This window comes from Staurois parvus, unplaced genomic scaffold (assembly GCF_062004578.1).
Source record: "Staurois parvus isolate SC_StPar_1 unplaced genomic scaffold, SC_StPar_1.0 ptg000220l, whole genome shotgun sequence".
Lineage (NCBI taxonomy): Eukaryota > Metazoa > Chordata > Amphibia > Anura > Ranidae > Staurois > Staurois parvus.
The window spans coordinates 1,766,844-1,792,617 of NW_028318016.1; the positions used below are offsets into that span (position 1 = coordinate 1,766,844).

General features: G+C 40.1%; 1 protein-coding gene across 1 annotated transcript in view; it reads right to left on the reverse strand.

Moving 5' to 3' along the window:
- Positions 1-25,774, reverse strand: part of DOC2B (double C2 domain beta) — a 693,978-nt gene that overhangs the window by 313,370 nt on the left and 354,834 nt on the right. Inside the window, exon 4 of the mRNA XM_089679188.1 lies at positions 13,485-13,594. Within this exon, the coding sequence (XP_089535314.1) occupies positions 13,485-13,594 (110 nt within the window). The remainder of the gene's footprint in view (positions 1-13,484; positions 13,595-25,774) is intronic.

The window sequence follows — 25,774 nt, forward strand, 5'->3', positions numbered from 1 at the left end:
GTCTCACAGGTCAACTGAAGCATCTGTGAACATGGGTGATACAGGAACAGAGGATGAGTGTTGAGGCATCTCTCTCAAAGATTCTTCAAGTAGAAGACCTCATAATAGGGCTTGAGGCACAATCCTCACCATTGCAGATGGTGAAAATCCCTATGTTTTCTTTGGTAGGCTCCATATGAAGAGAGACTTAGAAGATAATAGTTTTCATAGATTTTCCATTAGAACTGCTTATTTGGAATAACCACGTATTTGACCAGCTGTGTAAATTTCTGGATAGCAAGTTTTGGAAACAGAAAGGAATAGTCACACTGGATCAAGAATATGAGTGTAGGACCCTGTGTTTGAACATTTAAGTATGCAACAAAATTTGCCTCATAGGTTTTTTCATAAATGTTTACAGTTTTGGCCCAAGTTGGCAGTCAGAAGCCCAGGACATCAACATTTCCTCTTACTGGAGTACTAAGATCCCAAGGTTAATATTCTTTACTCATATTTTTTTCAGGTTGGTGGAGGTTAAAGGGAAATGGCAGGTTAAAAGGAAGTGACAGTCTGTTTTATCATCCATGACGGATGGGATGTGGGGGGAGGTTTGCATATCACACGTACGTAGTAGTTTCCCCAACAAATGTATATACCAAGCATATCTTACTCCATGTAGTTTATACTCTATGGGGCATATGTTAAATGCTGATTGTGTGAGGTGTTTCGTGGAGCATTTTGTTTGCACATGATATGGTTTTGCCCAGCAATTGCTGGATATTGGAAGCAGATTCTAGGTGTATTATCAGCTGTATTGAATGGCCCTATCTCGTACACCCCAGGGGGCATCTTTGGTATTGGAATCACACTGCTTGTGTATATTATTGTTTTGTGACCTATTTCACCATAGGTCAATGAAAAAGGTGTGTGCATAGCACATATATTGATGGTGGGAAGCATCATGCATAATCACACATTGTGGATATTGTTGGTCCTAGGAAGGATTGCTGCTTTTTTTAACACTTTGGTGTGGAGCACGTTGAAATATGGTTCATTGTGAGTGCACATAATTTGGTTGTATCTATATTGTTTTTACCAATTGGTGTTGCACTACAAGATATATACGTGGAGGGGATGAGCATGCACTAGTTGCATTATAAAGGACAAGATTTTAACCACAAGCGCGTTTGCCCTGTGATTTGATGCAGGTCTAATTACAAGGTGAGAAGGAAGAATATTCACAAGGGAAGATTTTTGTTTGTTTGAAGCAGATGCAAGTATATATACAGTTAGGTCCATATATATTTGGATACAGGCACAATTTTAGTTTTTTTCAGGTATTTACCAGAACATATTCAAGCTAAAGTTATATAATGGATATGGACTGATTTTGATACAGTGTGGTGGGAGATGGCAACCTCATTTTTGGGTATTATTGGGGAATGTTGTGTATTATTTTAGTTTGCATTGAGAAGGTCCGCTTTTTGAGGACCTAGAATGGAATGTGATACTGTGACATTTGATATGTTTATTCTTTGTTCATGCAAGTTTACAGAATAAAAAGTATTCAAAGAACAGGACACTTCCAATATAGACTAGAGTGACATATGGTTTTCTGGGATTCCATGGAGTGAACATATGACCCTGTAGTCAACATTTAACTGGATAAGGAGTGAAACTCATGCCACTATACAGAAGTGCTTGATCCTGCCTTGCAGTGGTGGAGACAATGAGGTCAGGATACTGTAGATACAGGATGTTTCCTTTCTGTGCTGCATGTGATGATTTAGAACAGAGAATTGTCAACCTCTCATTTACCTTGCTTGTGGTGATGAAGCTCTGATCATGAACCCATAAGTGCACAGGTCTCAATACTTCTGGATTCAATCACTAAAAATGAATTAGGCTGATTAGAGTTTGCCTTTCCCCTTGGCTCCTTCAACCTGCTGCTGATGGCAATGCTTTCAATGTACTAACATTTGTGTTTTCTCCTTGAATCAGATGGCTCCCCCAGCACTGGCCCCTCTTTCTGGTGCTAGGCTGGCTCCTTTCCTTTGCAGTATCTTCCAGAGCCACCCCTGCGTGCACACTCCCACTATTGGGTTGTAGGGCATCGGCCCAGTCAGCGGCCTCACTTGGCAAAATGTTATCAATGAAGAGGCATCCATATGCTCTTGTGCTAGGCAAGATGGGACATGTAATCCTGATTAATCTAAGATAGTGACTAGTAATCACATTAGGTGAGCACACTCCCCCCTTCAGACTGTAGGGCATCGGCACAGTCAGAGGCCTCACATGGAAAAAAGTTGTCAATGAAGAGGTAAGCATGTGGACTAGGCATGATGGGGCATGTAATCCTGATCAATCTAAGATGGTGACTATTAATCACACTATATGTGCACACCTTCTGACAAGAAGTTCAGGGAAATGGTGCACAGTAAGTAAAAGGATGTGGGGAGTACACTGACCCTACTCACCTCCAAGTGCTGCGCCTCCAAGTATCATATTGTTGTGCTAAGTAATTTGGAGCTTGTTAATGATACCAACAAAAGCAGTAAAAAAGATCCCCTGCAGCCAGCAACAAAAGAGCCCCACTGGCAACAAGCGATAACCCCAGCAAAAATAGATCCCCCAGCAACAATAGACCTCACAGGCAACAATAGATCCCGCAGCAACAATATATCCCCCAGCAACAATAGACCCCTAGCATCAATAAAACCCCTTGAAACAATAGATCCCCTAGCAACAATAGATCCCCTAGCAACAATAGATCCTCCCAGCGACAATTAAGCCCCCAGCAACAATAGACCCAAGAAGCAACAACAGATCTCTAAAACCTTCAGCAGCCAGAAATAATAGACCCCCTTCCCTAAACAGTAGCTATTTACCAGCAACACATGACCCCCCAGAAGCATAAGACTCCCCTAGCAACAACAGATCCCCCTCCAGCAACAACAGACCCCACACTCAAAAATAGATCCCCTCCAGCAACAATAGATCCATTAGCAGCCAGCATCAATATACCCTCCAGCACACCCCAGCACCCCTTGCCATTACATACATCCAGTGCTGGAGGTGCATGAACTGCGTTCCCCCACGTTTCTGCTAAAAAAAAGCCCTGCCTACTACTGTAGGTAAATAATTGCTGATAGTAATAGATACAATTATTTTTCTATTAGCAGAATTTATACTGCACATTTCAACTTAACAATAACAGTACAAAGTATCTGCTAGTGCTACTACCTCTAATTAGAAAAGCCTATTAAATGTTACACTATATGTGGGATGTCATTTTGCATCCCAATTTGCTTGAACACATACAATATGTACATGGTAAGGATAATCTACTAACGAAGTTAAGAATCTTAATAAAAACAATATCAAGTCATGTGCAAATCAAATAAACAGGAATTTGTTTTTCACATAATAATTGAACTGAATCTGTCCTTTTTTTAGAGCAAAGAATTTGAACTCTAGCTAATGAGTGTCACTATGCTGTGATTAGTTCCACTAACAATTGCATATGCAAATGAATTGCCTGTCACAAGCACAGCATTGCATAGCACACTACCATTTTTTTCCTACCATAAAAAAACATTTTATGCAAAAGAGATATTCATCAAGTGTTCACTTCCACAATTAAGCTGGTAATGCCTACATTGAGTAGGAATCAAGATAGGGCAGCACAGTGGCTAAATGGTTAGCACTTCCGCCTGGCAGTACTAGAGCTGTTGGTTCAAATGCCATCCATGGCACCACCTGCCTGGAGTTTGCATGTTCTCCCTGTGCCTGTGTGGGTTTACTCCAAAGACATGCTGGTAGGTTAATTGGTTGCTGTCTAAATTGGTCCTAGTATGTATGAATGTGGGTTAGGGACCTTAGATTGTATGAGGGTTACAGACTGATGTGAATGTACAATATATATGTAAAGTGCTGCATAAATTGATGGTGCTTTATAAGTACCTGAAATAAATAAAAATAAAACTGCCACTGACAGACAAGGCTCCTTTTTGGGTAACTCATCATTGTGTACCTAACAACTAAAGTGTCTAAAACAAAAACCATATGGTCTGTAGCAATCAGTCAGTTATCTCCCCTCCCTTGATAAAACATTAAAGTCAATATATGGTTGCTATTGACAACACAGTTAATTTTCAGAAACTGTCCGTTGTGAAGTTGGGTTGAAAATACATACAAAAATAAAAGTGATCAAAAATCTTTCTCATATATTCGGTGAAAAGAAGCAAAGCTCATAATCTGACAGGAATGTTCTACCAGTCATGAGAGGACTGTGAGAGGTGAGCCTGACAGGCACAGTGGGAAATCCCAGGGTGATCCTGTCATGTAGTGCTGGCAGGAGCTGGCCAGAATTTCACACCAGGGGCGTCAGCTAAAGTTCATTGCTACAAAAACAAAAGAACTCCCAAGCAAAGGTGAAACAGTACATGTCAAAAGTCTCATATGCTAAATCACCTGATGTAGTCAGCCTAAGCTTGGGTTAAACATCACTTTACTTCATTTATTTCATAAACATGTTTTTAATTGGAGGAGAATGTTAGCCAGAGCAGAACAAAAACAAAAAATAAAAAACATACAGTATACTGTATAAATAAAAAAAAATAAAGGGCAGACTCGATGGACCACATGGTCTTTTTTCTGACGTCGCTTGTCTATATTTCAAAAACAGTAAGGGCCCATTCGCACTTTTGCGCTACACTACACATACTGTACACTCACATGCGTTTTCTTTAGTAAATTGATCTGTGTTGTTTTGAGGCAGCCTGTTCATTTTTAAAGGGCTGTCAATGCAGTAAAACACATTATGAAGCAGATTTACTATAAGAATTATAGTGTTACTAAAACCAGGACCCTGAATTCACTATATCTGGTCTCCCACAGTACAATGCAATTATTTTAGTAAATATAAACTGCTAAATACCTTTTCTTATCAGCAGTATATAGCAATCTTGTGACTAATATCAGTGTCCAGCTGAGCACTGGTTAACCTTTTAGGAGGAGTTTTCATTCTGCTCTGACTGTCCTATGAGGCTGCATAACTCCTGACCCTCTGTCTGGACAGTGCCTCTGGACAGTGGACAGTTTGACCCTGTGCTGATCACATGTACCCTCCCAAAGGAAAAAAACTTTCTAGCAATACACACTAAACTGAGCATGTGCAGAGTGCCTCATAGAACTCTGTACTATCAGCAGATAGATTGGGGACAGCAGAAGAAGGGGAGGATTGGAGAAGACAGTGTGGCGGATTAACCTCTTAGGTTCCACAGTGAGTATAACAAGCATACTTTACTGCATATACAGACTGATTTACTGTTGTGGCTTTAGTAACACTTTCATAAATTCCTAAATTCCTTCCTCAACAACTCTAAACTACAGCAAATAAGCCCCTCATCAGTATATTTCCTAAAGAAAAAGCTCTTATCAGCTTATTTTATTGCTTAACCGCTTCCCGACCTCCCTATAGCAGGTATACTATTACAGGGCAGCACAGGTGAGCAAAATCACGTATATATACATGATTTTGCATTTCCAGGTAGGGGGGAGGCCATTTGCGGCCTCAGCTGTCAATCACCGGGTCCCAGTTGACGATTACCGAGCATCTCTGACGGGGGGGGGGAACTGTTTGTAAACATTACAGTTCTCTCCCCTGTCAGCTCCTGCACACTGCTTTGCATGGCTGTGCTTACAGTGAACCAAAAACACAGGGCACAGTGTAAACGGCACACAGCACAGAGTTAACCCTTTGATCGCCCCACATGTTAACCCCTTTCTGCCAAGTGCCATTAGTACAGTGTCCGTGGTTTTTATTAGCACCAATCACTGTATTGGTGTCCCCAGTGATTGACAGCCGAGGCCGCAAATAGGCTACCCCCTACCCTGAACTGCGAAATCACGTAGATATACATGATTTTGCTCACCTTGTAGCAGTAATTCTGCTATAGGGTAGATGGGATGCGGTTAAATGAATTTGCAAAGTGGGAAAAAAAACTAGGAATTACTCATAAGCACAACCCGAGTCACAGTTCAAGGGTGAACCGCTTTGTAGCGGATGTGAGCAAGCTGCTGCTTTTAAAGCACTTGTAAAACTTGCTTTTTTTTAAAAAATAACAAACTTGCCATACTTACCTGCTCTATGCAATGGTTTTGCACAGAGTAGCTCCGACCCTACTCTTCTTGGCCCCCCACGGTGCTCCAGTCCCTCCCCCTGTCAAGTGCAGAGCAAGCTCACAGACCAAGGCTTGGTCCCACCCCCCACCCCCTTCACAATGGTTGTGATTGACACACTGCTGTGTCTCAGCCAATGAGAAGAGTGAGACCCAGGAGAGTCAAGGCTCTCATGCACAGTGCTGGATCGCTATCAGGCTCAGGTAAGTATTAGGGGGCTGAGAGAGGAGCTTGCACCCTGAAGGTTTTTTACCTTCATGCACAGAACACATGAAGGTAAAAACCCTTCAGCCTTTACAACCACTTTTAATCTTACCCTAGAAATGTGGAGGTGCAAAATGCAACTCTGAAGGGAACTAGCAAACTTCACTTCACTGATTATTGAGCAGACAGCTCATGAGGCAGTTAAGGTGGGTGGGGGGAGATTCCAGACAGGGCCACACTCCAGCTAAATAGGGTGGTTTAAATAATTAAGCATTCCTGTACCTCATGGATCTAATCTATTAAAGTTTTAAAATATGAAGACGATAAAATCATCATTGGTCTTATTACGGATGACGATAAATGGTGTGAAGTTCTGGCCCTGAGGTACAGTCCTAGCAACCTGGAACTCATCATACTCAAAACCATGGGAGTGACAGTGGATTTTCAGGAGAAGCCTCCAGACACTGCCCCCTCATTATCCTCAACAGTATTGTGTTGACTAGGTAGACCTTCAGATTGCTGGGATCTATAAGCCATATTCAAGTCTATCCTTTGTGCTTCCATCAGTTTTGGTTTGATTCAGCCTCCAAACAGATAGGACTACAGCAAACAGTTAGTCCTGCAAAAAAAGGTTGCTGCGTGCAAGCAAAATGGAGGACTCAGGTGTGAAGATTTTGCCACTGTAAGTAACTCCAGGTTAATTTTGGCCCTTTAGCTTATATATTCTGAGTGTTCTGATAACTGAGTGTGGCTTTTAGTGTTAGGTGTTCTTTAAATAACCCAGCACTGGGAATAGCATTTTAGAATGCTTATCCAGTTCTTTTCTTTTATACACCTGGGGCCTTTACAACGCAGGTTAAAAAAAATAGCACCATGGTTTTTTAATCTTTTCAGAAAATATTTACACATCAATTATTCAACACCACATAAAACGACAGAAGGTTTTACTGGCACCGTCAGCGATAAGTGTGATATTAATGAGAAAGGTAGAAGAAGGAAAGAGTGAATCAACAAAAATATGGATCAGATTAATCTTCCCTAAATTGACTGCCACCTGTGCTGACCCATTCATTGGTATTGAGGACCATAGTACTGTGCAAGGTCTGACACTGTAATGAGTTACATCTTGTAGGAGGATTAGAAAATAGACAAAAATATCTTATGATATATAAGTAAGTTCCCAGAAAAATTGTACGTGAACCAAAGTCTCGGCACTCATGACAAAACTAATAGAAAGTCTAGACCACCAGCTCATGAATGATTGATAGCTATTATGCTAAAAAAAAATGCTAAATTTTTCATGAGGTATCAATGGCTAAGCGGATTAAAAAATGAATGACTTTCATGAATTTGCAATGCTTGAGATCTGTGCAATGATTTTCAAGAGATAAAAATGTGGACCCCAGGGTCTATAACTTTTAACCTATTTAGCCTGCATAAAACAGAAGTCCAGGTATACAGCTAAACATAAAAATACACATGTGAACCTTTTCATCTGCCAATTATTTTAAAATTCATAAATCATAATACACTTCTCAGTATCATAGGATTATGACTTCAGCCATAAAAGAAAAACTGCCCCACACAGAGCAAGTCAGAGACTACCCTATATAGAGTGTCAGATGCTTCAGAGAACCACTAGGAGGCCTGTCATGTAAATGTCATTCAGTGTTGGTGGAAAATTACTTACTGAATGTAACATGACCCAAGACAAGGGGTCCATGGGAAAGCATCACCTATCTTGGCTAGAGTCAACTTGCTAAACATAAAGTGACTAATAAGTACCCAAATTGCTGCAGGTTATTAACCCATTTTAACTGGATGAAACTGATGTCATTCCTGTCTGTATCTATTCAAATTGTGAAGAAATTCCTTTTTTAAGGTTTACAGCAGAGGCACTGACATCTCAGTTTGTCTTTCTTTATAAGCAGATCTTGGTCAGATGTCTAATGTGAACAACCAGTGGGTGTTTTTAAGCTGTTAGAAACCCACTGAAACCTGACATCAGAGTTTTTGTTGGGACCTTTGAGGAAGTTTTAGAATGAATTACTTTATATTTAATGCAGCTAGAGAGGTTAGCAAATGTTTTAATCTATTTTATTGTGTGTTAAGAATCGTTAAGCAACCACAAAAGAGCAAAACCTATATAAAACGCATATATTAGATCATTATTTAATGTGAATTATGTCTCAAAGGGAACATGCATAAGCATTACTAAATTCACAAAGATATGACTGCTAAGACTATCCTGTAGCTCCTGTTCAATCTAGGTGGCCTGGCCTTCCCATGTTTTCAGAAATACTATTGGGCTGCGGTGATGGTGACCATTTGTTGGTGGTTCTTTCAGGTGAGTAAGAACCATGGGTGACCTTAGAGGTGTGACTGCTAGGTTCATATTTGGAAATAAGTCATTTAGTCTCCTGTGGCTCCCATTCTAACATCACTATTCCTATGAAGACTACTCTCTGTGTTTGGAAACAGGTCAGCGCAAAAGTAGGAGCTACTGATATATGGTCCCCGTACACCCCTCTGTGGGGAAATCCTTTACTTCTGCATTTCTGTTCCATACCAAACCCCTCTATTTGGGCCAAATATGGTATAAAAAAAGCTGCTGGATATTCTGCCTCACGGGCTCCTGTTAACTTTAATTGAATACAATCCTTGTGCCACATGCCCAACTTGATGTATTTCAGAGAGATAGATATATACAGCTAGGGCATATTACTCACCACAGCATCTCTCTACTATTTATAATACTGTAGATCAGGGATAGGCAATCTTTCAGAGGTTAAGGTCTACCTGGACAAAATGGAGCAAAGCAAAGATCCCCTGGGGGGGGGGGGGGTAGGTTACTAGGCGGCACCATTAAAAAAGAAAATCACTTCCCCACAGTAGTATTCTCTATACCCCTTTACATCACCTCCCACTGTGGAGTCCTGTGCCCCCAAAGCAGTGTCCTCTGCCACCTTCACACCACATCCCCCACACTGTCATATCCTCTGCCCCCTTTCCCACAGTAGTGTCATGTACCCCCCAAACCAGTGTACTCTGCCCCTGTTAACATCACCCCCCCATACTGTGTAGTGTCCTCTACCCTGCCCCATAGCAGTGTTCTCTGTCCCCCACAAAGTGTCCTCTGCCTTCCCATCCCCCAAAGCAGTGTCCCCTGTCCTTTTATCATCAAAATCCCCCCATACTATAGTTTACTCTGTCCCCCCTCCCACAGTGTCTCCTAAGTCCCCCTCCCACAGTGTCTCCTAAGCCCCCCTCCTACAGAGTCTCCTGTGTCCCCCCTCCCACAGTGTCTCCTAAGCCCCCCTCCCACAGAGTCTCCTGTGTCCCCCCTTCCACAGTGTCTCCTAAGCCCTCCTCCCACTGAGTCTCCTGTATCCCCCCTCCCAGAGTGTCTCCTAAGCCCCCCTCCCACAGAGTCTCCTGTGTCACCCCTCGCACAGGGTCTCCTAAGCCCCCCTCCCACAGAGTCTCCTGTGTCACCCCTCCCACATTGTGTCCTGTATCCCCCCTCCCAGAGTGTCTCCTAAGCCCCCCTCCCACAGAATCTCCTGTGTCGCCCCTCCCACAGTGTCCCTAAGCCCCCCTCCCACAGAGTCTCCTGTGTCGCCCCTCCCACAGAGTCTTCTGTGTTGCCCCTCCCACAGAGTGTCCTGTATCCCCCCTCCCAGAGTGTCTCCTAAGCCCCCCTCCCACAGAGTCTCCTGTGTCGCCCCTCCCACAGAGTCTCCTGTGTCGCCCCCCCCCCACAGTGTCTCCTGTATCTCCATCACATCGCACACACACAGGTAGCACTTCCTACCTGTCAGTATGTGTAGAGCAGAGTGGAGATCAGAAGACAACACAGTGCTGGGTGGAAGGCAGGAGCAGGAACTACCAGAGATCATAATACCAAGCTGGTGATTGGTTGCTAGCACAGCCTGGCAACCAATCACTGAGCAGCTTCCATCCCTGACCCCACCCTCCATCCAGCACTATGCTGCCTCCTGTTCTGCCTGTACCATGAGAGTGGTGGAGGCTGAGGGGGTGCAGAACCGTGGTCACGATCGACCTGTCGGCTCCACATGGTTGACCGGTCAATTGCGATCGACGGGTTGCCAACCCCCGCTGTAGATGCTACTTGTCCAAAATGCCGTACTGAGCCTGGTACATTTATGGCTATGGTATGGTCCTGCTCACTTATACAAAAATTTCAGCGGGGTGGTGGAAGATATTTTTGCAGTGAGTAGTTTGATAATTCCTATGTACCTTCTAATACTGCTCCTGGGGGTGTGTAACAGTTGATACAACTCATCATAAAAAGCTATTCCTCTTCTACACAGCTTACTGTGCCCAGAAAACTATTATTTCCAAACGGAAGCTTTCTGACCCCACTCTTCAGCATTGGAGGTCCATGATTTCTCATTTTTTCTCCAGAATGTCTGCTTTTATAAGGTATATAATGTGTAGGGGTCTTAACCAATCTTCAAGCCTAAAATTATGTTTGAAATATGTTTACAAACAAAAAGCGTGCAATACATTAACAAACGGAAGCTGAACTCCAGCTAATACCTTATAATCAGTTAAAGCAAAGTATGTTTTCCTTTTGGGATAAAGGTTTTACATAAATAAATTAAAACTGATGGAAGTGTTAAATGGTCTCATCCCTGTAACTGCAACTGTTGAAAAACAACAGATTTACTTGCTGGATCACCAAGCAAAAGAAAAATGAAACTAATGCAGCCATCTCATCTAAGAACTGTTAAGCTGCAATATAATGAATATATGTGTTTGGGTTTAATACTGCTTTAAATTAATTCACTTTTTATTTCACTTAACTTTTTTAAACACTCTCATTTGGACTATTCTTTAAAAAAGGAAGTTACAAACTGGCCTTAAACATGTTTAGTAAACCCCATTAAAGGTGATACCAGGTAAGTTGTATGGCTGATGATATTGAAAGCAATGGCAAAGCTGATAAAATCATGAACAAAAAAATCAATTTTTCCCATTTTGCAGGATATGTGTTCTAGCATGTACACAGGATCACAGTTTGTACAGCCTATAGGTAAATTAATAATTCATCTATTTCCCTGTCATCGTCAAGAAAGCTCGAAACAAGGTCACAAGATACAAATGAAGATTAGACTGACTAGTAAATCTATCTTTGTACATCATATACAGTATTTCATAACTTCTTTACCTTTCTTATAATGTAGTTTACTATATGAAGAAAGAGCACTTTTAAAACGCCCTTTATCTACAATGAAATTATTTGCCTTGTAATGTTGCATAGGCAAGTGAAATGGAATTATACTGATGACATAAATATATTTATCTGTATGAACAATTCTGTTGGACACAACTCAACATGACGGCTTGTTATGTGGTCTGCTGGACAATAAAGTACATCTACTTGCTCAGAAAGACACAGCCTATAGATATAACACTGGCAGCGTGCAGTCATAAGATTTTGGTCTGTAAACAATCCAGCAGCCAAACTGGAACAGATATTTACAGATACCCAACAAGTCGTCAGCTTATTAGACTAAGATGCAATAATGAGTATAAAAGCCCTGACAATGACATTATAATATAAACACAGCAATGGCAATTCCCATATTTCTTATCCTTATTGGTGCTTATCTTAAATCTGAACTCCAGACAAGCAGCTATATATACCACTGATATTTGTATTTCTGTCCATCCAGTCTTGAAGTACACAGTTCTGACAGCAAATCCAAGCTAACAGGTAAGGATTGAGATGGGGGCCCACTGCCCCCTAAACCAATCCAAAATATATACATTGGGCTGGAGGCCTTGAGTTGAGAAACGTCCTAAATGCAGACTTCATTCAGAGAAGGACCTGCATCAGTGGCAGCTACAGAGCAATCTATAGCTCTTTGCTCACCATTAAGGCATGAAATCACCATCATTGACTTCCTTTGCAGATCTGAGATATTGTGTGAATAAAAGCAAAGTGCAAAGGGAGCTTTGTGTGTTGGTCTTTCTTAAGCCCCACCAAGAAAGGGACAATTGGTTGCATTTTCCTCCATGACCAACAGTTTCCAGTCCTCTTCTGCGGGTGAACAACCTGATCATTTTCTACTGCAGTTAGGCAGTGCAACCTTGTCAACTCCCTGCCCCTAGCCCAACTCCAGGGATTATTATGCCTTGCAGTGGAGCTGCACACACACTGTAAAGGTTAACTGCTCACGAAGTCTAGGGAAGAGTAGAAGTATTTTAACTTATCCGATCCTCCAATCCTGTTGCTCCAGTGGTGGACTGGTTCTCAGGCTCATTACCTCTAAAACAGGGCTATGGACCCCCCATTGGTCTTGATGATGTCAGAACTAGAGCATAAGGAAGAAGATGCTGCAAACACTGGTTTTACAGCGCAGAGAAGCAAAGGATGTTGCGAGGACCAGTTTAGCAACACAGAGGAGCAGAGGGTCAGGTAAATAGATTTTCTTTTCCTCACCTACTAACCCTAAACAAGCAAACCCTCACAGTCTGGGCACTTCCCCACTGCAAGGGATCATTTTTAAGTTTCCCAAAGTCGGGCTTTAAGGAGCATCAACACAATAATAGATCATCCATCTGCTCAATCTGATCTATCTTCTTGTCAGCAAAACTGATTGCCCTTTATAGCTGCCTCTTTCTTTCTCAGTCTGACTGCTGCTGTAAGGGAGATTACAGAATGCTGGCAAGGCAAATTGAATTACTGAGACTAGTTTTATTTAAACAAATAGTACATATTTTTAATGAATGCCTTCATGCATTAAATGGTGTTTTTTACATCTGCCTGGAAAATAAAATATAAGAGCTTACGAGCCTCCTTAGATCTATTCTTTTTTGAATGGATGTCTATTACAGGGAACCGTTTATCAGCAAAGTCTTCCGCCAAACTCAGATATCATTTAAACGTCTGTTGTATTCACAGTTACAATATACAACACTTCCCTTTGATGTGGAATATCTATAATACATTGCACTCAGATACTGCTTCCAGAGAAAAAAATTTCAATTTACAAATTTATTACAAAAAACAAGACACAGATCATGGTTGCAGTTTAGCAAAAACTGATATGCCCATTTAAGGAGGATGGTAATAGTATCAGTCTTACCTGAGCGTTTTACGAATCATATCTTCATCTGTGATCCCATAATATGTTAGCGTTTCATTCCATGTGGGGTTAAGCGTATTCCTCAAGGTCTTTGTTCGTAATTTGTTTGCCTGAAAAAAGACCAAAGGGGTTCTGTTACAAAATAAGCTCAAATTTATTGTGATCTTCATCTTATCCTGTTTTAAAAATGATACATCCTCATAGGCCTCTTTTCTTGCACCACCTCTATGACACTGATATTTGTGGTTGCACATTTCCATGCTCCTTCTATACAATACTTTATATAGGCATTACTTCAATGTACAAAAATACTAATTAAATTGTATATTATATTAGCTAGAGATGTAAGTGACAGAAGAATTAATTTGTGTCTTACTTAGCAAACCGTCCATGTTTACCCAACCTTTCCCTTGTGTGTTATGTGTCCAGTCTACAATTCGTTTTGGATTAATTTGTTAATTTTTGTTTAGTCATATTTGTGATGTTAGAATGATTTGTTTTCAGAATTCTCTTCTTATATTCGGATTAATTTCGAATGTTCAAATTATTTTCATATATTCATAATGATTTCAAAAGATTGGCAATATTTCATTTTAACGGGGTAATTTGTTATTTCAGAAGATGATGCAGTATTAGTAATCCCTGCTAGTCCAACTCACAAACAGAAATGGAGTGAACTGACTGGACGATGTTGACTGGAGTCTTGTGTATTGGAAATTAACACATGCAAAATGATTTCTGAAAATTTGTTATAGTATGATTTGGAGATTCTGATGGATCCACCTCCATCTAACCCAAACACAATAGGTAGGAATCATCTTATTTCACTTTTATACCTTGCTGTATTTATTGCAATATGTTTCCATTTCATATGTAATGCATTTTTTATAATGTTAAAAAATGTTCATGCAAAAAAGAACTGGCTGATTATTAGAATATTCACACTACACTCACTAGAATAAAAATGAATAGATTCAAATCATTTTGGATCATTTGTTATGTCGTTACTTTTTTGGATCCTTCAAACATTACCAAATGCCTAAACTACTGGATCATGTCATCTTTTTTACATTTTTTTTATTTTATATTTATTAAAATGTTCCTTTTCCATAACAAAAAATCCACATTATATCAACAATTCATATATACATACATTCCACATAAATTTAACCCAATCCCATGTACCTCCCATCTTCATGCCTACCCCCCCTTACCCTCGTCCACGGTCCGAATTCCTTCCAAGACCTCCTATATTTTTCCATCTATGTCCACATCCTAATTCTTTTGCCACCTCGGTAAATCTTTAGACTCTTTAAACTTTTAAACTTTCCCAACTCTACTACTTTAAACTCCTACCCCTTCCCTATATCTTTTAGATAATTTAAAGTCGTGCCAATTACTCCACACTTCTCTAAAGTTTTCCATTTTATCCTCTTTCATATGATATAACTCCTCCATTCTATGTATGTATTCCACTCTCTTAATCCAATCCTTTATTTTAGGGGGCTCCTGGGCTAAGCAGAATTTGGGAATAAGACATTTGGCCGCACTAATTAAATGATATAATACACTGTTTTTATATTGTTTCACAGAAATCTCAGTATTGTAAAATAAACAAGCCCACAGGTCCTTTTGTACAATCGTCCCCGATATCTCCTGTATAATGGATTATTTCCTGCCAGAACTTCTGAATTTTAGGGCATCCGCACCATATATGTGCCATTGTTCCCTTATTCCCACACCCTCTCCAACATAGTGGTGAAACATCAGCTCGTTGTTTATGTGCCACACTCGGGGTGATATACCATCTTGCTAAGCACTTGTAATTAATTTCAACCATGTTCATATTTATCACCTCGTGTGTTAATTTAAATATCTTATTTTTTTGTAGCTCATTCAATTTTGTTCCCAGCTCCTTTTCCCATTTCTTTAAGAACGGTGGAGGATCAGAACCCTCCAGTTCAACAGTTTTTGTTATAATTTATTTTGGATCAGTTGAAAATCGTTATTATTGTGATTTGGAGATTCAGATACATCCAAATCTTCAAATAACAAAATTTTTGCCTGAATTTTGATTCGTAATGAAACGAATCACACATGTCCAGGGGCGGACTGACAACTCATGGTGCCCTCAGGCAATAGGGGATCATGGGGCCCCTGTGTCCTTGCCTAAACTCAAAAAAGCCTATGAAAAAGGTAAGAGGGGCATCTCATGGGGCCCCCTACTGACCCCGGGCCCTCGGGCAGTGCCCGGGTTTCCAAATGGTCAGTCCGCCCCTGCACATGTCTAATATTAGCACAGAAAAAATAGATAAGATCAGTGATAAAGCAGGTGACACCTTAAATCCAGGTGTCTATTGCTCTTCTACAATTTAGGTCTAAATTTGAATACTTATTAAATAAACTAATGGAACTGACACCACATTGTATGATCAGTGACACCACATTGTATGATCATTGTATGATCAGTAATAGCAGGATGTAAATTATATTGCAGGTGTGATATTCTTAAGGATACATTAAACTCTTGTCTTTTAATTGCCAGTATTTTAAAAGCATACCGTATATGGAATCATTTTCACATTTAAATAAAATATACTCTTTATTCAATATGCAGTGTTACATCCCTTCCATAGCCAAAAGGCAGAAAGTAAGGAACAATAAAATGTTCAGTACATCTCAATATGATTAATTAAAACTCACACAATTCCTCAGACACCAGGACATTAATGACATTTTACTTTGTCAGAGCTTTGTCAAGACGTTCAATGAAAATAATACAACCCTACCTAATTATTAGATGTAGATAGTGATATTATTCTACCTGTTTGGCATACAGGAAAAAAAAGAATATATATATATATATATATATATATATACACACAGTATATATGAATGTCATTCGTGTGTAACTTAATGTAAGATACTTGATTGTGAATTGAATGTGGCAATGAACCTAATTATAATCATAACAATTATTGTTGTTTTTGTAAAAAAAAGTGTGATTTGCATATAATGAGTATGTTGGCCTTTTTTCCTCCTTGGTGATCCTTGGTCATTGTAGAAAAAAGGCCTTTTATGTTTACTAAATCTGATTTTGGTTGACAGGAGATGAGTTGAGAATGAGTTGTTAAAATGTATGCATGTGCTTTTAGGTGTGCATGTGTGTTGGAAGAGGGGACTATGGCTCTATAAAAAAAGAAGATGGTGCTGGAAAGCTAACATGTGTAAGAAACTTCATCGGGACAAAATAGCATTTCAGGAGTATAAGTTGTTGTTTCACTACAGCAGTCCTTGGGATGTTACCATTCAGAGAGTGTAACTTTGTAAGTATCAGTAAAAACTTAGACAGCTTTTTCAACATGATCTACTGAAAGTGTTATTTACTCTGGGAAACTATTATAAACATTCTGTAGTCCCCATAATTAAAGTAAAGCTAACCTCTCACAACAGAATTCTTAGTTTTGTAGAGCACAAAACACAGGAAACTGTTTTTTTTTTTTTTAAGTCAGTATTCCCTTTGCTTTGTTCATGCCCCCCCCCCCCCCCAAACTATGCACACACTGTATATTCTTAATATGAATTTGCTTTGAACATTTGCACAGTCCAGTAGCAGCTGAATGGCACAAGTTTACTGTGGTGACTACAACAGTACGTGACAATGCTCTGTGCATTGGCTCAGCTTCCTGTAGTCCTACACAGTGACAGTGTTACAGTCAAACTGAGGAGGCACCACCCAAGAAAAGCAGGACTACTGGGTATGATTTAAGATATTTTATATATTGCACCACAGGTAAACAGCTTTTTTAGCATGATTTACTGAAAACTTACCCTTTGGAAATCCACTACATTATTTAGAACCATGAATTCTGCTCCCACATATTAAAAATTAAAAAAAGGAAATGGCCAAGCACCACTTATATTCCACATTCCAGAACTGTCTCATTCTTCTGCCATTATCCTCCAGGTTGATTGTTGGTCAGGGTTCGGGTATACATATAGCTGGAAGTCTACTTTAAATGTTTTGTTTTATATAAACTTTAGGTCATACATTTTTGTTTTATATGACCTGTGAAAACCTTAGTGGCTGGTATTATTTCACAATTAACAGTGTAAAACAGGGTTCTCCAACCGGGCTTCCGTGGAACTCTAGGTTTCCTCTATGATTGTGCCATTATGATTGTGATTTCTGCCTCTCAGATGAGTAACCACTGACACCATTGAACTTTTTAAATATCTCTAAGATGGAAATTCTTCCTAATGACCACAAGTGTAAGGAACATTCTTCCCACTTACCACCACACTAAAGTACTATGAGCTGTAAATATAATAATTATTAGCAAGGGTTCATTGAAGCTAAAAAGTTATTTCAAGGGTTCCGACATGTTGAAAAGGTTGAGAAAAGCTGATGTACGAGATGTGTCCAGAATATAAAGAGAATGAAGTTCCTAGGCACCAGAAGAGCTCTGTAAAGGGAGAAGCTGGCCAAGGTCACTTGGGGTGGGATGCCATGTATACATTAGAACACTGATCATTTGCGTTCCAGCCCTGTCAGAGTTGAGACACTTTTTTTGTGACACCCTGCTCAAGTGCCTCATATTAAGAAAAATGCAAGTACGTTTGGCACAGTGGTACGTGATATAGTTTTACGTGACTTTGGGTAAAAGTGCCTCAGGAACTTTGGAAATTGTGAGGAAAGCTTATGAAGAAGCTTCACTATCATCTGCACAAGTGTACTGATGGCACAAGGCCTTCAAGAAGCACCAGAAGGTGTTGGATACAAACAACGATCAGGGTGCCCCTCTTTGTCAAAAGCAGAACAGAATGTGGATGCAGTGAGGTATGTTCTCACTATCAGAATGATTGCATAGGAAACAGGAATTACCAAATTTTCCATGAAATCCTGACTCAGGATTTAAACATGAGGATTTTAACATGAGAAAAGTATGTGCAAAACTTGTTCCAAAAGACTTGTCACTTGATCATTAAGAACACCATCAACTCGTTTGCTAAGAATGTCATCCCACTTGAAGACTTCCATTGATGCTATGAAGAATGGAAAAATTGTTGTGTACACTCACAAGGGGCATACTTTGAAGGGGACAGTGTTCAATTGTAACATGTTTCAATGAAAGAATTTTTTAAATATAATTCTCATTACTTTCTGGACACACCTCACAGAACTTATTGTTACTGTTTTAGCAATGCTGTGTTATGCTAGTTTATATTGTTAATTGCTAAATAAGAGAGGTGGGTTAGGGTGCAAGTAAGAAGAAAATATCATTATAATGCAGATAACCCACATGCCATGCAAATATTACATATTGCATATTAAAAGAACAACATCAGTGTATATAACAATAAAATCACTCCCTAAACTGATACTATTGTTAAAGAATGGCACTGTGATATAACAAGGTAACTTGAATTTTGAAAATGTGTCAACGCCAGATTGTTACAAAAACATACCTGCTATTATCTCATCAAGTTCAAATTGTCAGACTTGTAAGTTAAACAGTCAGTGACTGCAGTGTTTATTATTTTTCCGTTGATGAGCTTACTTTGTGTGTATTAAACAATCAGTGATTGCAGCAATCATTATTTTTACATTAATGAGTTTACGTCATGTGTTAGTTGAAAGCTTTATAGCACAATACATGTTTAAAGTGGTGCAGGGGATGTTGTGGACAACACATGCTGTCTTCAGCTACCATCTTTGTAATGTATCAAACAGGACGATAACCAGAAGGGGACTCCTACGCAGACTCAAAACTTCAAAACCTTCATATTAGCTGTAAAAGGCAAGAGACCACAAAAATGTAAGTGCCTTATGTCATTTGAGATATAAAAAAACATTTAGATGAGTTATCTTTAACCCTTTGGTTACCAGCACTGTTTTTGCATTTTTTTTGCACCCATGTTTAAAAAATAAGTTAAGGCCTGAAGATTACATAAAACTCCAAAACATTCTATATTTTCTAAAAGTAGACACCCTAAAAAATAAAATAGTGGTAGTTCCAATTTTTTATGTCACATAATATTAGAGCAAAGGTTTAGGAAACGCAAGATTTCAGTAAAAAATTATTTGTTAATTTTAGGGCACATAAGCACAATAAATTACCGACTTTAGTAAAGTATAAAAGATGAGATTGCACTGAGTGTATATATACCCAACAAGCCAAACCAGAAAATTGTGTGCATCCATGAAACAGTGACAAACTTCAGTACCCTATATTTTCCAAAGTGTATATATATTTTCCAAGTTTAAAAGCCCCTACAGGTAATTGTTTTTGAATGACCTGTTAATAACAGGATAAAATATTTTATCTCATTCCGGAATGTGTGGCGATATGGAACATATGTAGCAGAATCAACGGTTTCATGTGTATGTGCCCCCAATGTGTGCAATTATATTCGTACATGCATGTACAGGTGAAACTCAAAAAATTAAAATATCGTGCAAAAGTTCATTTATTTCAGTAATGCAACTTAAAAGGTGAAACTAATATATGAGAAAGACTCATTACATGCAAAGCAAGATAGTTCAAGCCGTGATTTGTCATAATTGTGATAATTATGGCTTACAGCTCATGAAAACCCCAAATCCACAATCTCAGTAAATTAGAATATTCTATGTACAATCCTTGTTTTATTGATTACATGTAACAATATCGGACCTCTGAAAAGTATAAGCATGCATATGTACTCAGTACTTGGTTTGGGCCCCTTTTGCAGCAATTACTGCCACAATGCGGCGTGGCATGGAAGCTATCAGCCTGTGGAACTGCTGAGGTGTTATGGAAGACCAGGATGCTTCAATAGCGGCCTTCAGCTCTTCTGCATTGTTCGGTCTCATGTCTCTCATCTTTCTCTTGGCAATGCCCCATAGATACTCTATGGGGTTCAGGTCAGGTGAGTTTGCTGGTCAACTAAGCACAGTAATCCCATGGTCATTGAACCAGGTTTTGGTGCTTTTGGTAGTGTCGGCAGGTGCCAAGTCCTGCTAGAAAACGAAGTCAGCATCCCCATAAAGCTCGTCTGCAGAAGGAAGCATGAAGTGCTCCAAAATCTCCTGGTAGACAGCTGCGTTGACCCTGAACTTAATGAAGCACAGTGGACCAACACCAGCAGATGACATGGCTCCGCAAATCAACACAGACTGTGGAAACTTCACACTGGACATCAAGCATCTTGCAGTGTGTGCCTCTCCATTTTTCCTCCATACTCTGGGTCCTTGGTTTCCAAATGAGGTGCAAAAGTTGCTCTCATCAGCAAAGAGGACTTTACACCATTGAGCAACAGACCAGGTCTGTTTTTCTTTAGACCAGGTAAGATGCTTCTGATGTTGTTTGTTGTTCAGGAGCGGCTTGACAAGAGGAATACGACATTTGATGCCCATGTCCAGGATCCGTCTGTGTGTGGTGGCTCTTGATGCACTGACTCCAGCCTCAGTCCACTCCTTGTAAAAGTCCCCAACACTTTTGAATGGCCTTTTCCTGACAAGCCTCTCCAGGCTGCGGTCATCTCTGCTGCTTGTGTACCTTTCTCTTCCACATTTTTCCCTTCCACATAACTTTCTATTAATGTGCTTTGATACAGCACTTTGGGAACATCCAACTTCTTTTGCAATTACCTTTTGAGGCTTTCCCTCCTATGGAGGGTGTCAATGATGGTTTTCTGCACAGCTGTCAGGTCAGCAGTCTTTCCCATGATTGTGATTCCTACTGAACCAGACTGAGAGACCATTTAAAGGCTCAGGAACCCTTTGCAGGTGTTATGGCGTAATTAGTTGATTAGAGTGGGAGACTTTCAGCCTAGCATATTGCACCTTTTCACAATATTATAATTGTCTGAGATTGTGGATTTGGGGTTTTCATGAGCTGTAAGCCATAATCATCACAATTATGACAAATCACGGCTTGAACTATCTTGCTTTGCATGTAATGAGTCTATCTCATATATTAGTTTCACCTTTTAAGTTGCATTACTGAAATAAATTAACTTTTGCACGATATTCTAATTTTTCGAGTTTCACCTGTATATAGTGGTAGGGGAGGCTCAGAACATTGTGGGGGGGGGGGGGGAATTTTAAGTGCTTGGGTGTAACTTTAATTTGTTACACTTTTTTGAACATTTTGGTTCATAAAACCTTTTTTTGTCGTCACATAAGGGACAAAAAGATGATTTTTAGCTGACAGGTTCTTTTTACTGAGATATCAGGAGGCCAAAAAAACTGTTATGTCTCACTTGTCCTCCAATGAATCTAATGGAGTGCATATTGAACTTAATGAAATCTCCCTCCCCTTTACCTGGTAGCATCCAGCATGTTCGTCTCGCATCCGACCAGAATAACATCATGTGAAAAATAAGGTGTATCCCATGAAAGTTATTGACTTTGTACAGTTAAACAATAGACCTTTATTCAAACAGTGTCCACAAATAAAGCTGATATATTTAAAGCAGACTTCCACCCAAAGGGTAAATTCAGCTTTAAGGACTGGTCCCCGCTCTCTCCCTGTGAGGAATTGACACCTTTGGGGGGGTGGTACCCGAGTTTGACAGGTACCCACTCCCACATCTGCTCCAACTGTGTAGGCGATCAATATCGGACATTGTCCTGCCCCCTCCCTCCCTGCTGTCTTCTGGGACATGTGACAGGTCCCAGATGACTATGGGACCATTCACAATGCACAGCGCTGCTCATCCATGCTCAGTGGGCACCCGGCTGTGAAGCCGCAAGCGGTCACAACACTTAAGATACCGGCGGCGAGAGGATGGCCGGTAAACCTGGCTGATGTGCACATAACGCTGATTCATAGGACAGGTGGAGATCCACTTTAAATAGAAACACAAATAATATGCCTTTCAATCATTTAATATTATATAGGCATTTTATATAACTGTCAACCTGTATTTGACACCATGACATTTTTGGTGACTTCTCTAAATTCCTTTATTAAGATGTTTGTGGGTTTCCTCGCATAAATTACCTGTTACAAAATTCCACTACAAAATTTTAACAGGAATCAAAACAAAGCATTCAGAATGCTAGTTCATAACCCCCTATTTATTCTTTTTGAGCCTCTCTTTCTGCAAGTGTGCTTCAGATCATTATCATGTTTAAAGATTAATTTCCATTTCAGCTTAAACTTTTAGACAGATGGCCTTACATTGTCATCAAACACACTTTGGAACTATGCAGAACATACAGTTAACCTCCCTAGCGGTCTGATTATGTCCATATTTCTGTGCTCAAAGCGGTATATTTTTTTGCATGGAAATATGTATTTTTTTTATTGTAGGCCTGTAATTTTTAGGAATAACTCACTGAAATCTGTCCGGACAAGAGTCTAGTAAACATCCCGAGTAGGATAAAACTGTAAACACGAAATCATAAATTATAAAAATAATAATATAATAATAATAAATTTAATTCAATAATATAATCAAACCAAAAACACTGAAATTTGAAATATAGCGCCAAGTTTGCACATCACTGAGCAAAGTCGCAAAATCTTTTTCAGTGTCTGATGACGAATTTCCCCACAAATCATTATCACTCAATTCTGCAAATGGTTCTGATTTACTATCACTGTTCTCTAGCTGGTCTAAAACCGCTTTTGACCTAAGGGGATGCTTTTCGGACACCATGGACGTTTCTCAGTTTCCAGGCAGAAAGAACAGTAAAAATGCAGGCAGGGCACAGGACAAAGCACTAGGGACAAAATGTATGTGAAATGGTTTGATACAGTAATGTTTTACTATGTGATTTTAGTGATTTTAGTGAATGTCACATTTTGTCATTTTCAAATTTCCCGCCGTGCCATCCCCCGTATGTCCCGGGGACGGAACCCAGATGGGAGATGCCAGCATCCGCCGGATTACATTGTCGGGGACACTGCAGGAGGGACATCGCGAAAGCGCAGGACAAAGTAAGTGATTGAGGGATCCCGAAGCAGAGCCACATGGTAAGCCCGAGTGTAGCTCGGGGTTACCGCTTGTGGTACTGAAACTTTACCCCGAGCTACACTCGGGAATACCGCCAGGGAGCTTAAATGATAACTGCAAGCTTTACAGGCCCTGGAGCAGCAAAGCAAACCCAAATGATAATATCTCCACCACCATGCTTCATAGTTGTTACAGAATCTTCTGTTCTGGAATGCTGTCTTTGGAGTTTGGCAAACATGTCTACTGTTATTGTGACCAAAACACTCTATCTATCAGGGATGTTGGATTCCTATCGCCCGATGCCCAGGACATGTAGTTACAGGCGCCAGGGGAAAGTCGTTTCTTTCTACCTTCAGCCCTGCTGCGGGCAAGCAGCAGGGCTCACCTGTCAGGTGAAGCAATTGGTCTGCAGCGCTGCCACTGATTGCTTCACACAGTGCCAGCCTCTTTGCGCCCCCGGCCTGTGGTCTCCCGAGATTCGCTTGCCCATCTCTGGGCCCGACTCACCATTGGCTAGAGGGAAGGGAGAAGAGCGGACAAGTCCGCTGCCCTCCCCTTCTTGTGCTCACCCGGAAGTGACGTTACGATGTCACTTCCGGGTCCCCGCTGCGAGATTGTAATGCAATCCCCGGGAAAGAATGTAATATGGTGCAATGTGCACCACATTACATTCAGTGGAGCAGAGGGGAGACATCCAGGGTCTTTTAGACCTTGGATGTCTCAAAGAGAACTTGTCACCAAAAATCATCACATAGGGGACTTTGTCCCCGATGTGATGACAAGAAAAAAAAATGATTTTATTTTTTTTTATTGTAAAAAATGAAAGCTACACCAAAGCACATACCACCCCCCCAAAAATAAATATTGAGGCCCCCGCCCCCACATATACGCACATACAAATGCCTGAAAATTAACTTACGTGTATTTTTTACTGAAATTTTTTAACAATTTCATTGTTAAAAGGTATCACTCAGCAGAAGGGTACAAAAGAATTTCCAAGACATTAGATATACCATGGAACACAGTGAAGACAGTCATCATCATGTGAAGAAAATATGACGCAACAGTGACATTACCAAGAACTGGATGTCCCTCCAAAATTGATGAAAAGACGAGAAAAAAACGGGTCTGGGAGGCTTCCAAGAGGCCTACAGCAACATTAAAGGAGCTGCAGGAATATCTGGCAAGTACTGGTTGTATGCTACATGTGACAACAATCTCCAGTATTCTTCATATGTCTTGGCTATGGGGTAGAGTGGCAAGATGTAAGCCTTTTCTTATGAAGAAAAACATCCAAGCCTAGCTAAATTTAGCAAAAACACATCTGAAGTCTCCCAAAAGCATGTGGGAAAATGTGTTATGGTCTGATGAAACCAAGGTTTAACTTTTTGGCCATAATTCCAAAAGATATGTTTGGCACAAAAACAACATCGTACATCACCAAAAGAACACCATACCCACAGTGAAGCATGGTGGTGGCAGCATCATTCTTTGGGGCTGTTTTTCTTCAGCTGGAACTGGGGCCTTAGTCAAGGTAGAGGGAATTAGGAACAGTTCCAAATACCAGTCAATATTGACACAAAACCTTCAGGCTTCTGCTAGAAAGCTGAACATGAAGAGGAACTCCATCTTTCAGCATGACAATGACCCAAAACATACATCCAAATCAACAAAGGAATGGCTTCACCAGAAAAAGATTAAAGTTTTGGAATGGCCCAGCCAGAGCTGTGACCTGAATCCGATTGAAAATCTGTGGGATGATCTGAAGAGGGCTGTGCACAGGAGATACCCTCACAATCTGACAAATTTGGAGTGTTTTTGCAAGGAAGAGTGGGAAAATATTGCCAAGTCAAGATGTGCCACGCTGATAGACTCATACCCAAAAAGACTGAGTGCTGGAATAAAATCAAAAGGTGCTTCAACAAAGTATTAGTTTAAGGGTGTGCACACTTATGCAACCATATTATTTTTGTTTTTTATTTTTACTTCCCTCCACCTAAAAGATTTCAGTTTGTTGTTCAACTGAGTTGTACAGTTTATAGGTTACATTAAAGGTGGAAAAAGTTCTGAAATTATTTATCTTTGTCTAATTTTTTTTACATCACAGAAACCTGACATTTTAACAGGGGTGTGTAGACTTTTTATATCCATTGTATGTGTGGATTGCATAGGTTGTTACCGACATGTGGTGAAAATTTCATGTCAATAGCACCTTTAGAAATATATTTACCGAGAAAAATGGTGACGTGTTTGATACTTATTTTAGCTGCTGTATACACGGTATATATTGTGCATGTATAGATCTTTTTTTAGAAATATCTTCCAGATACTAAAGATATAAA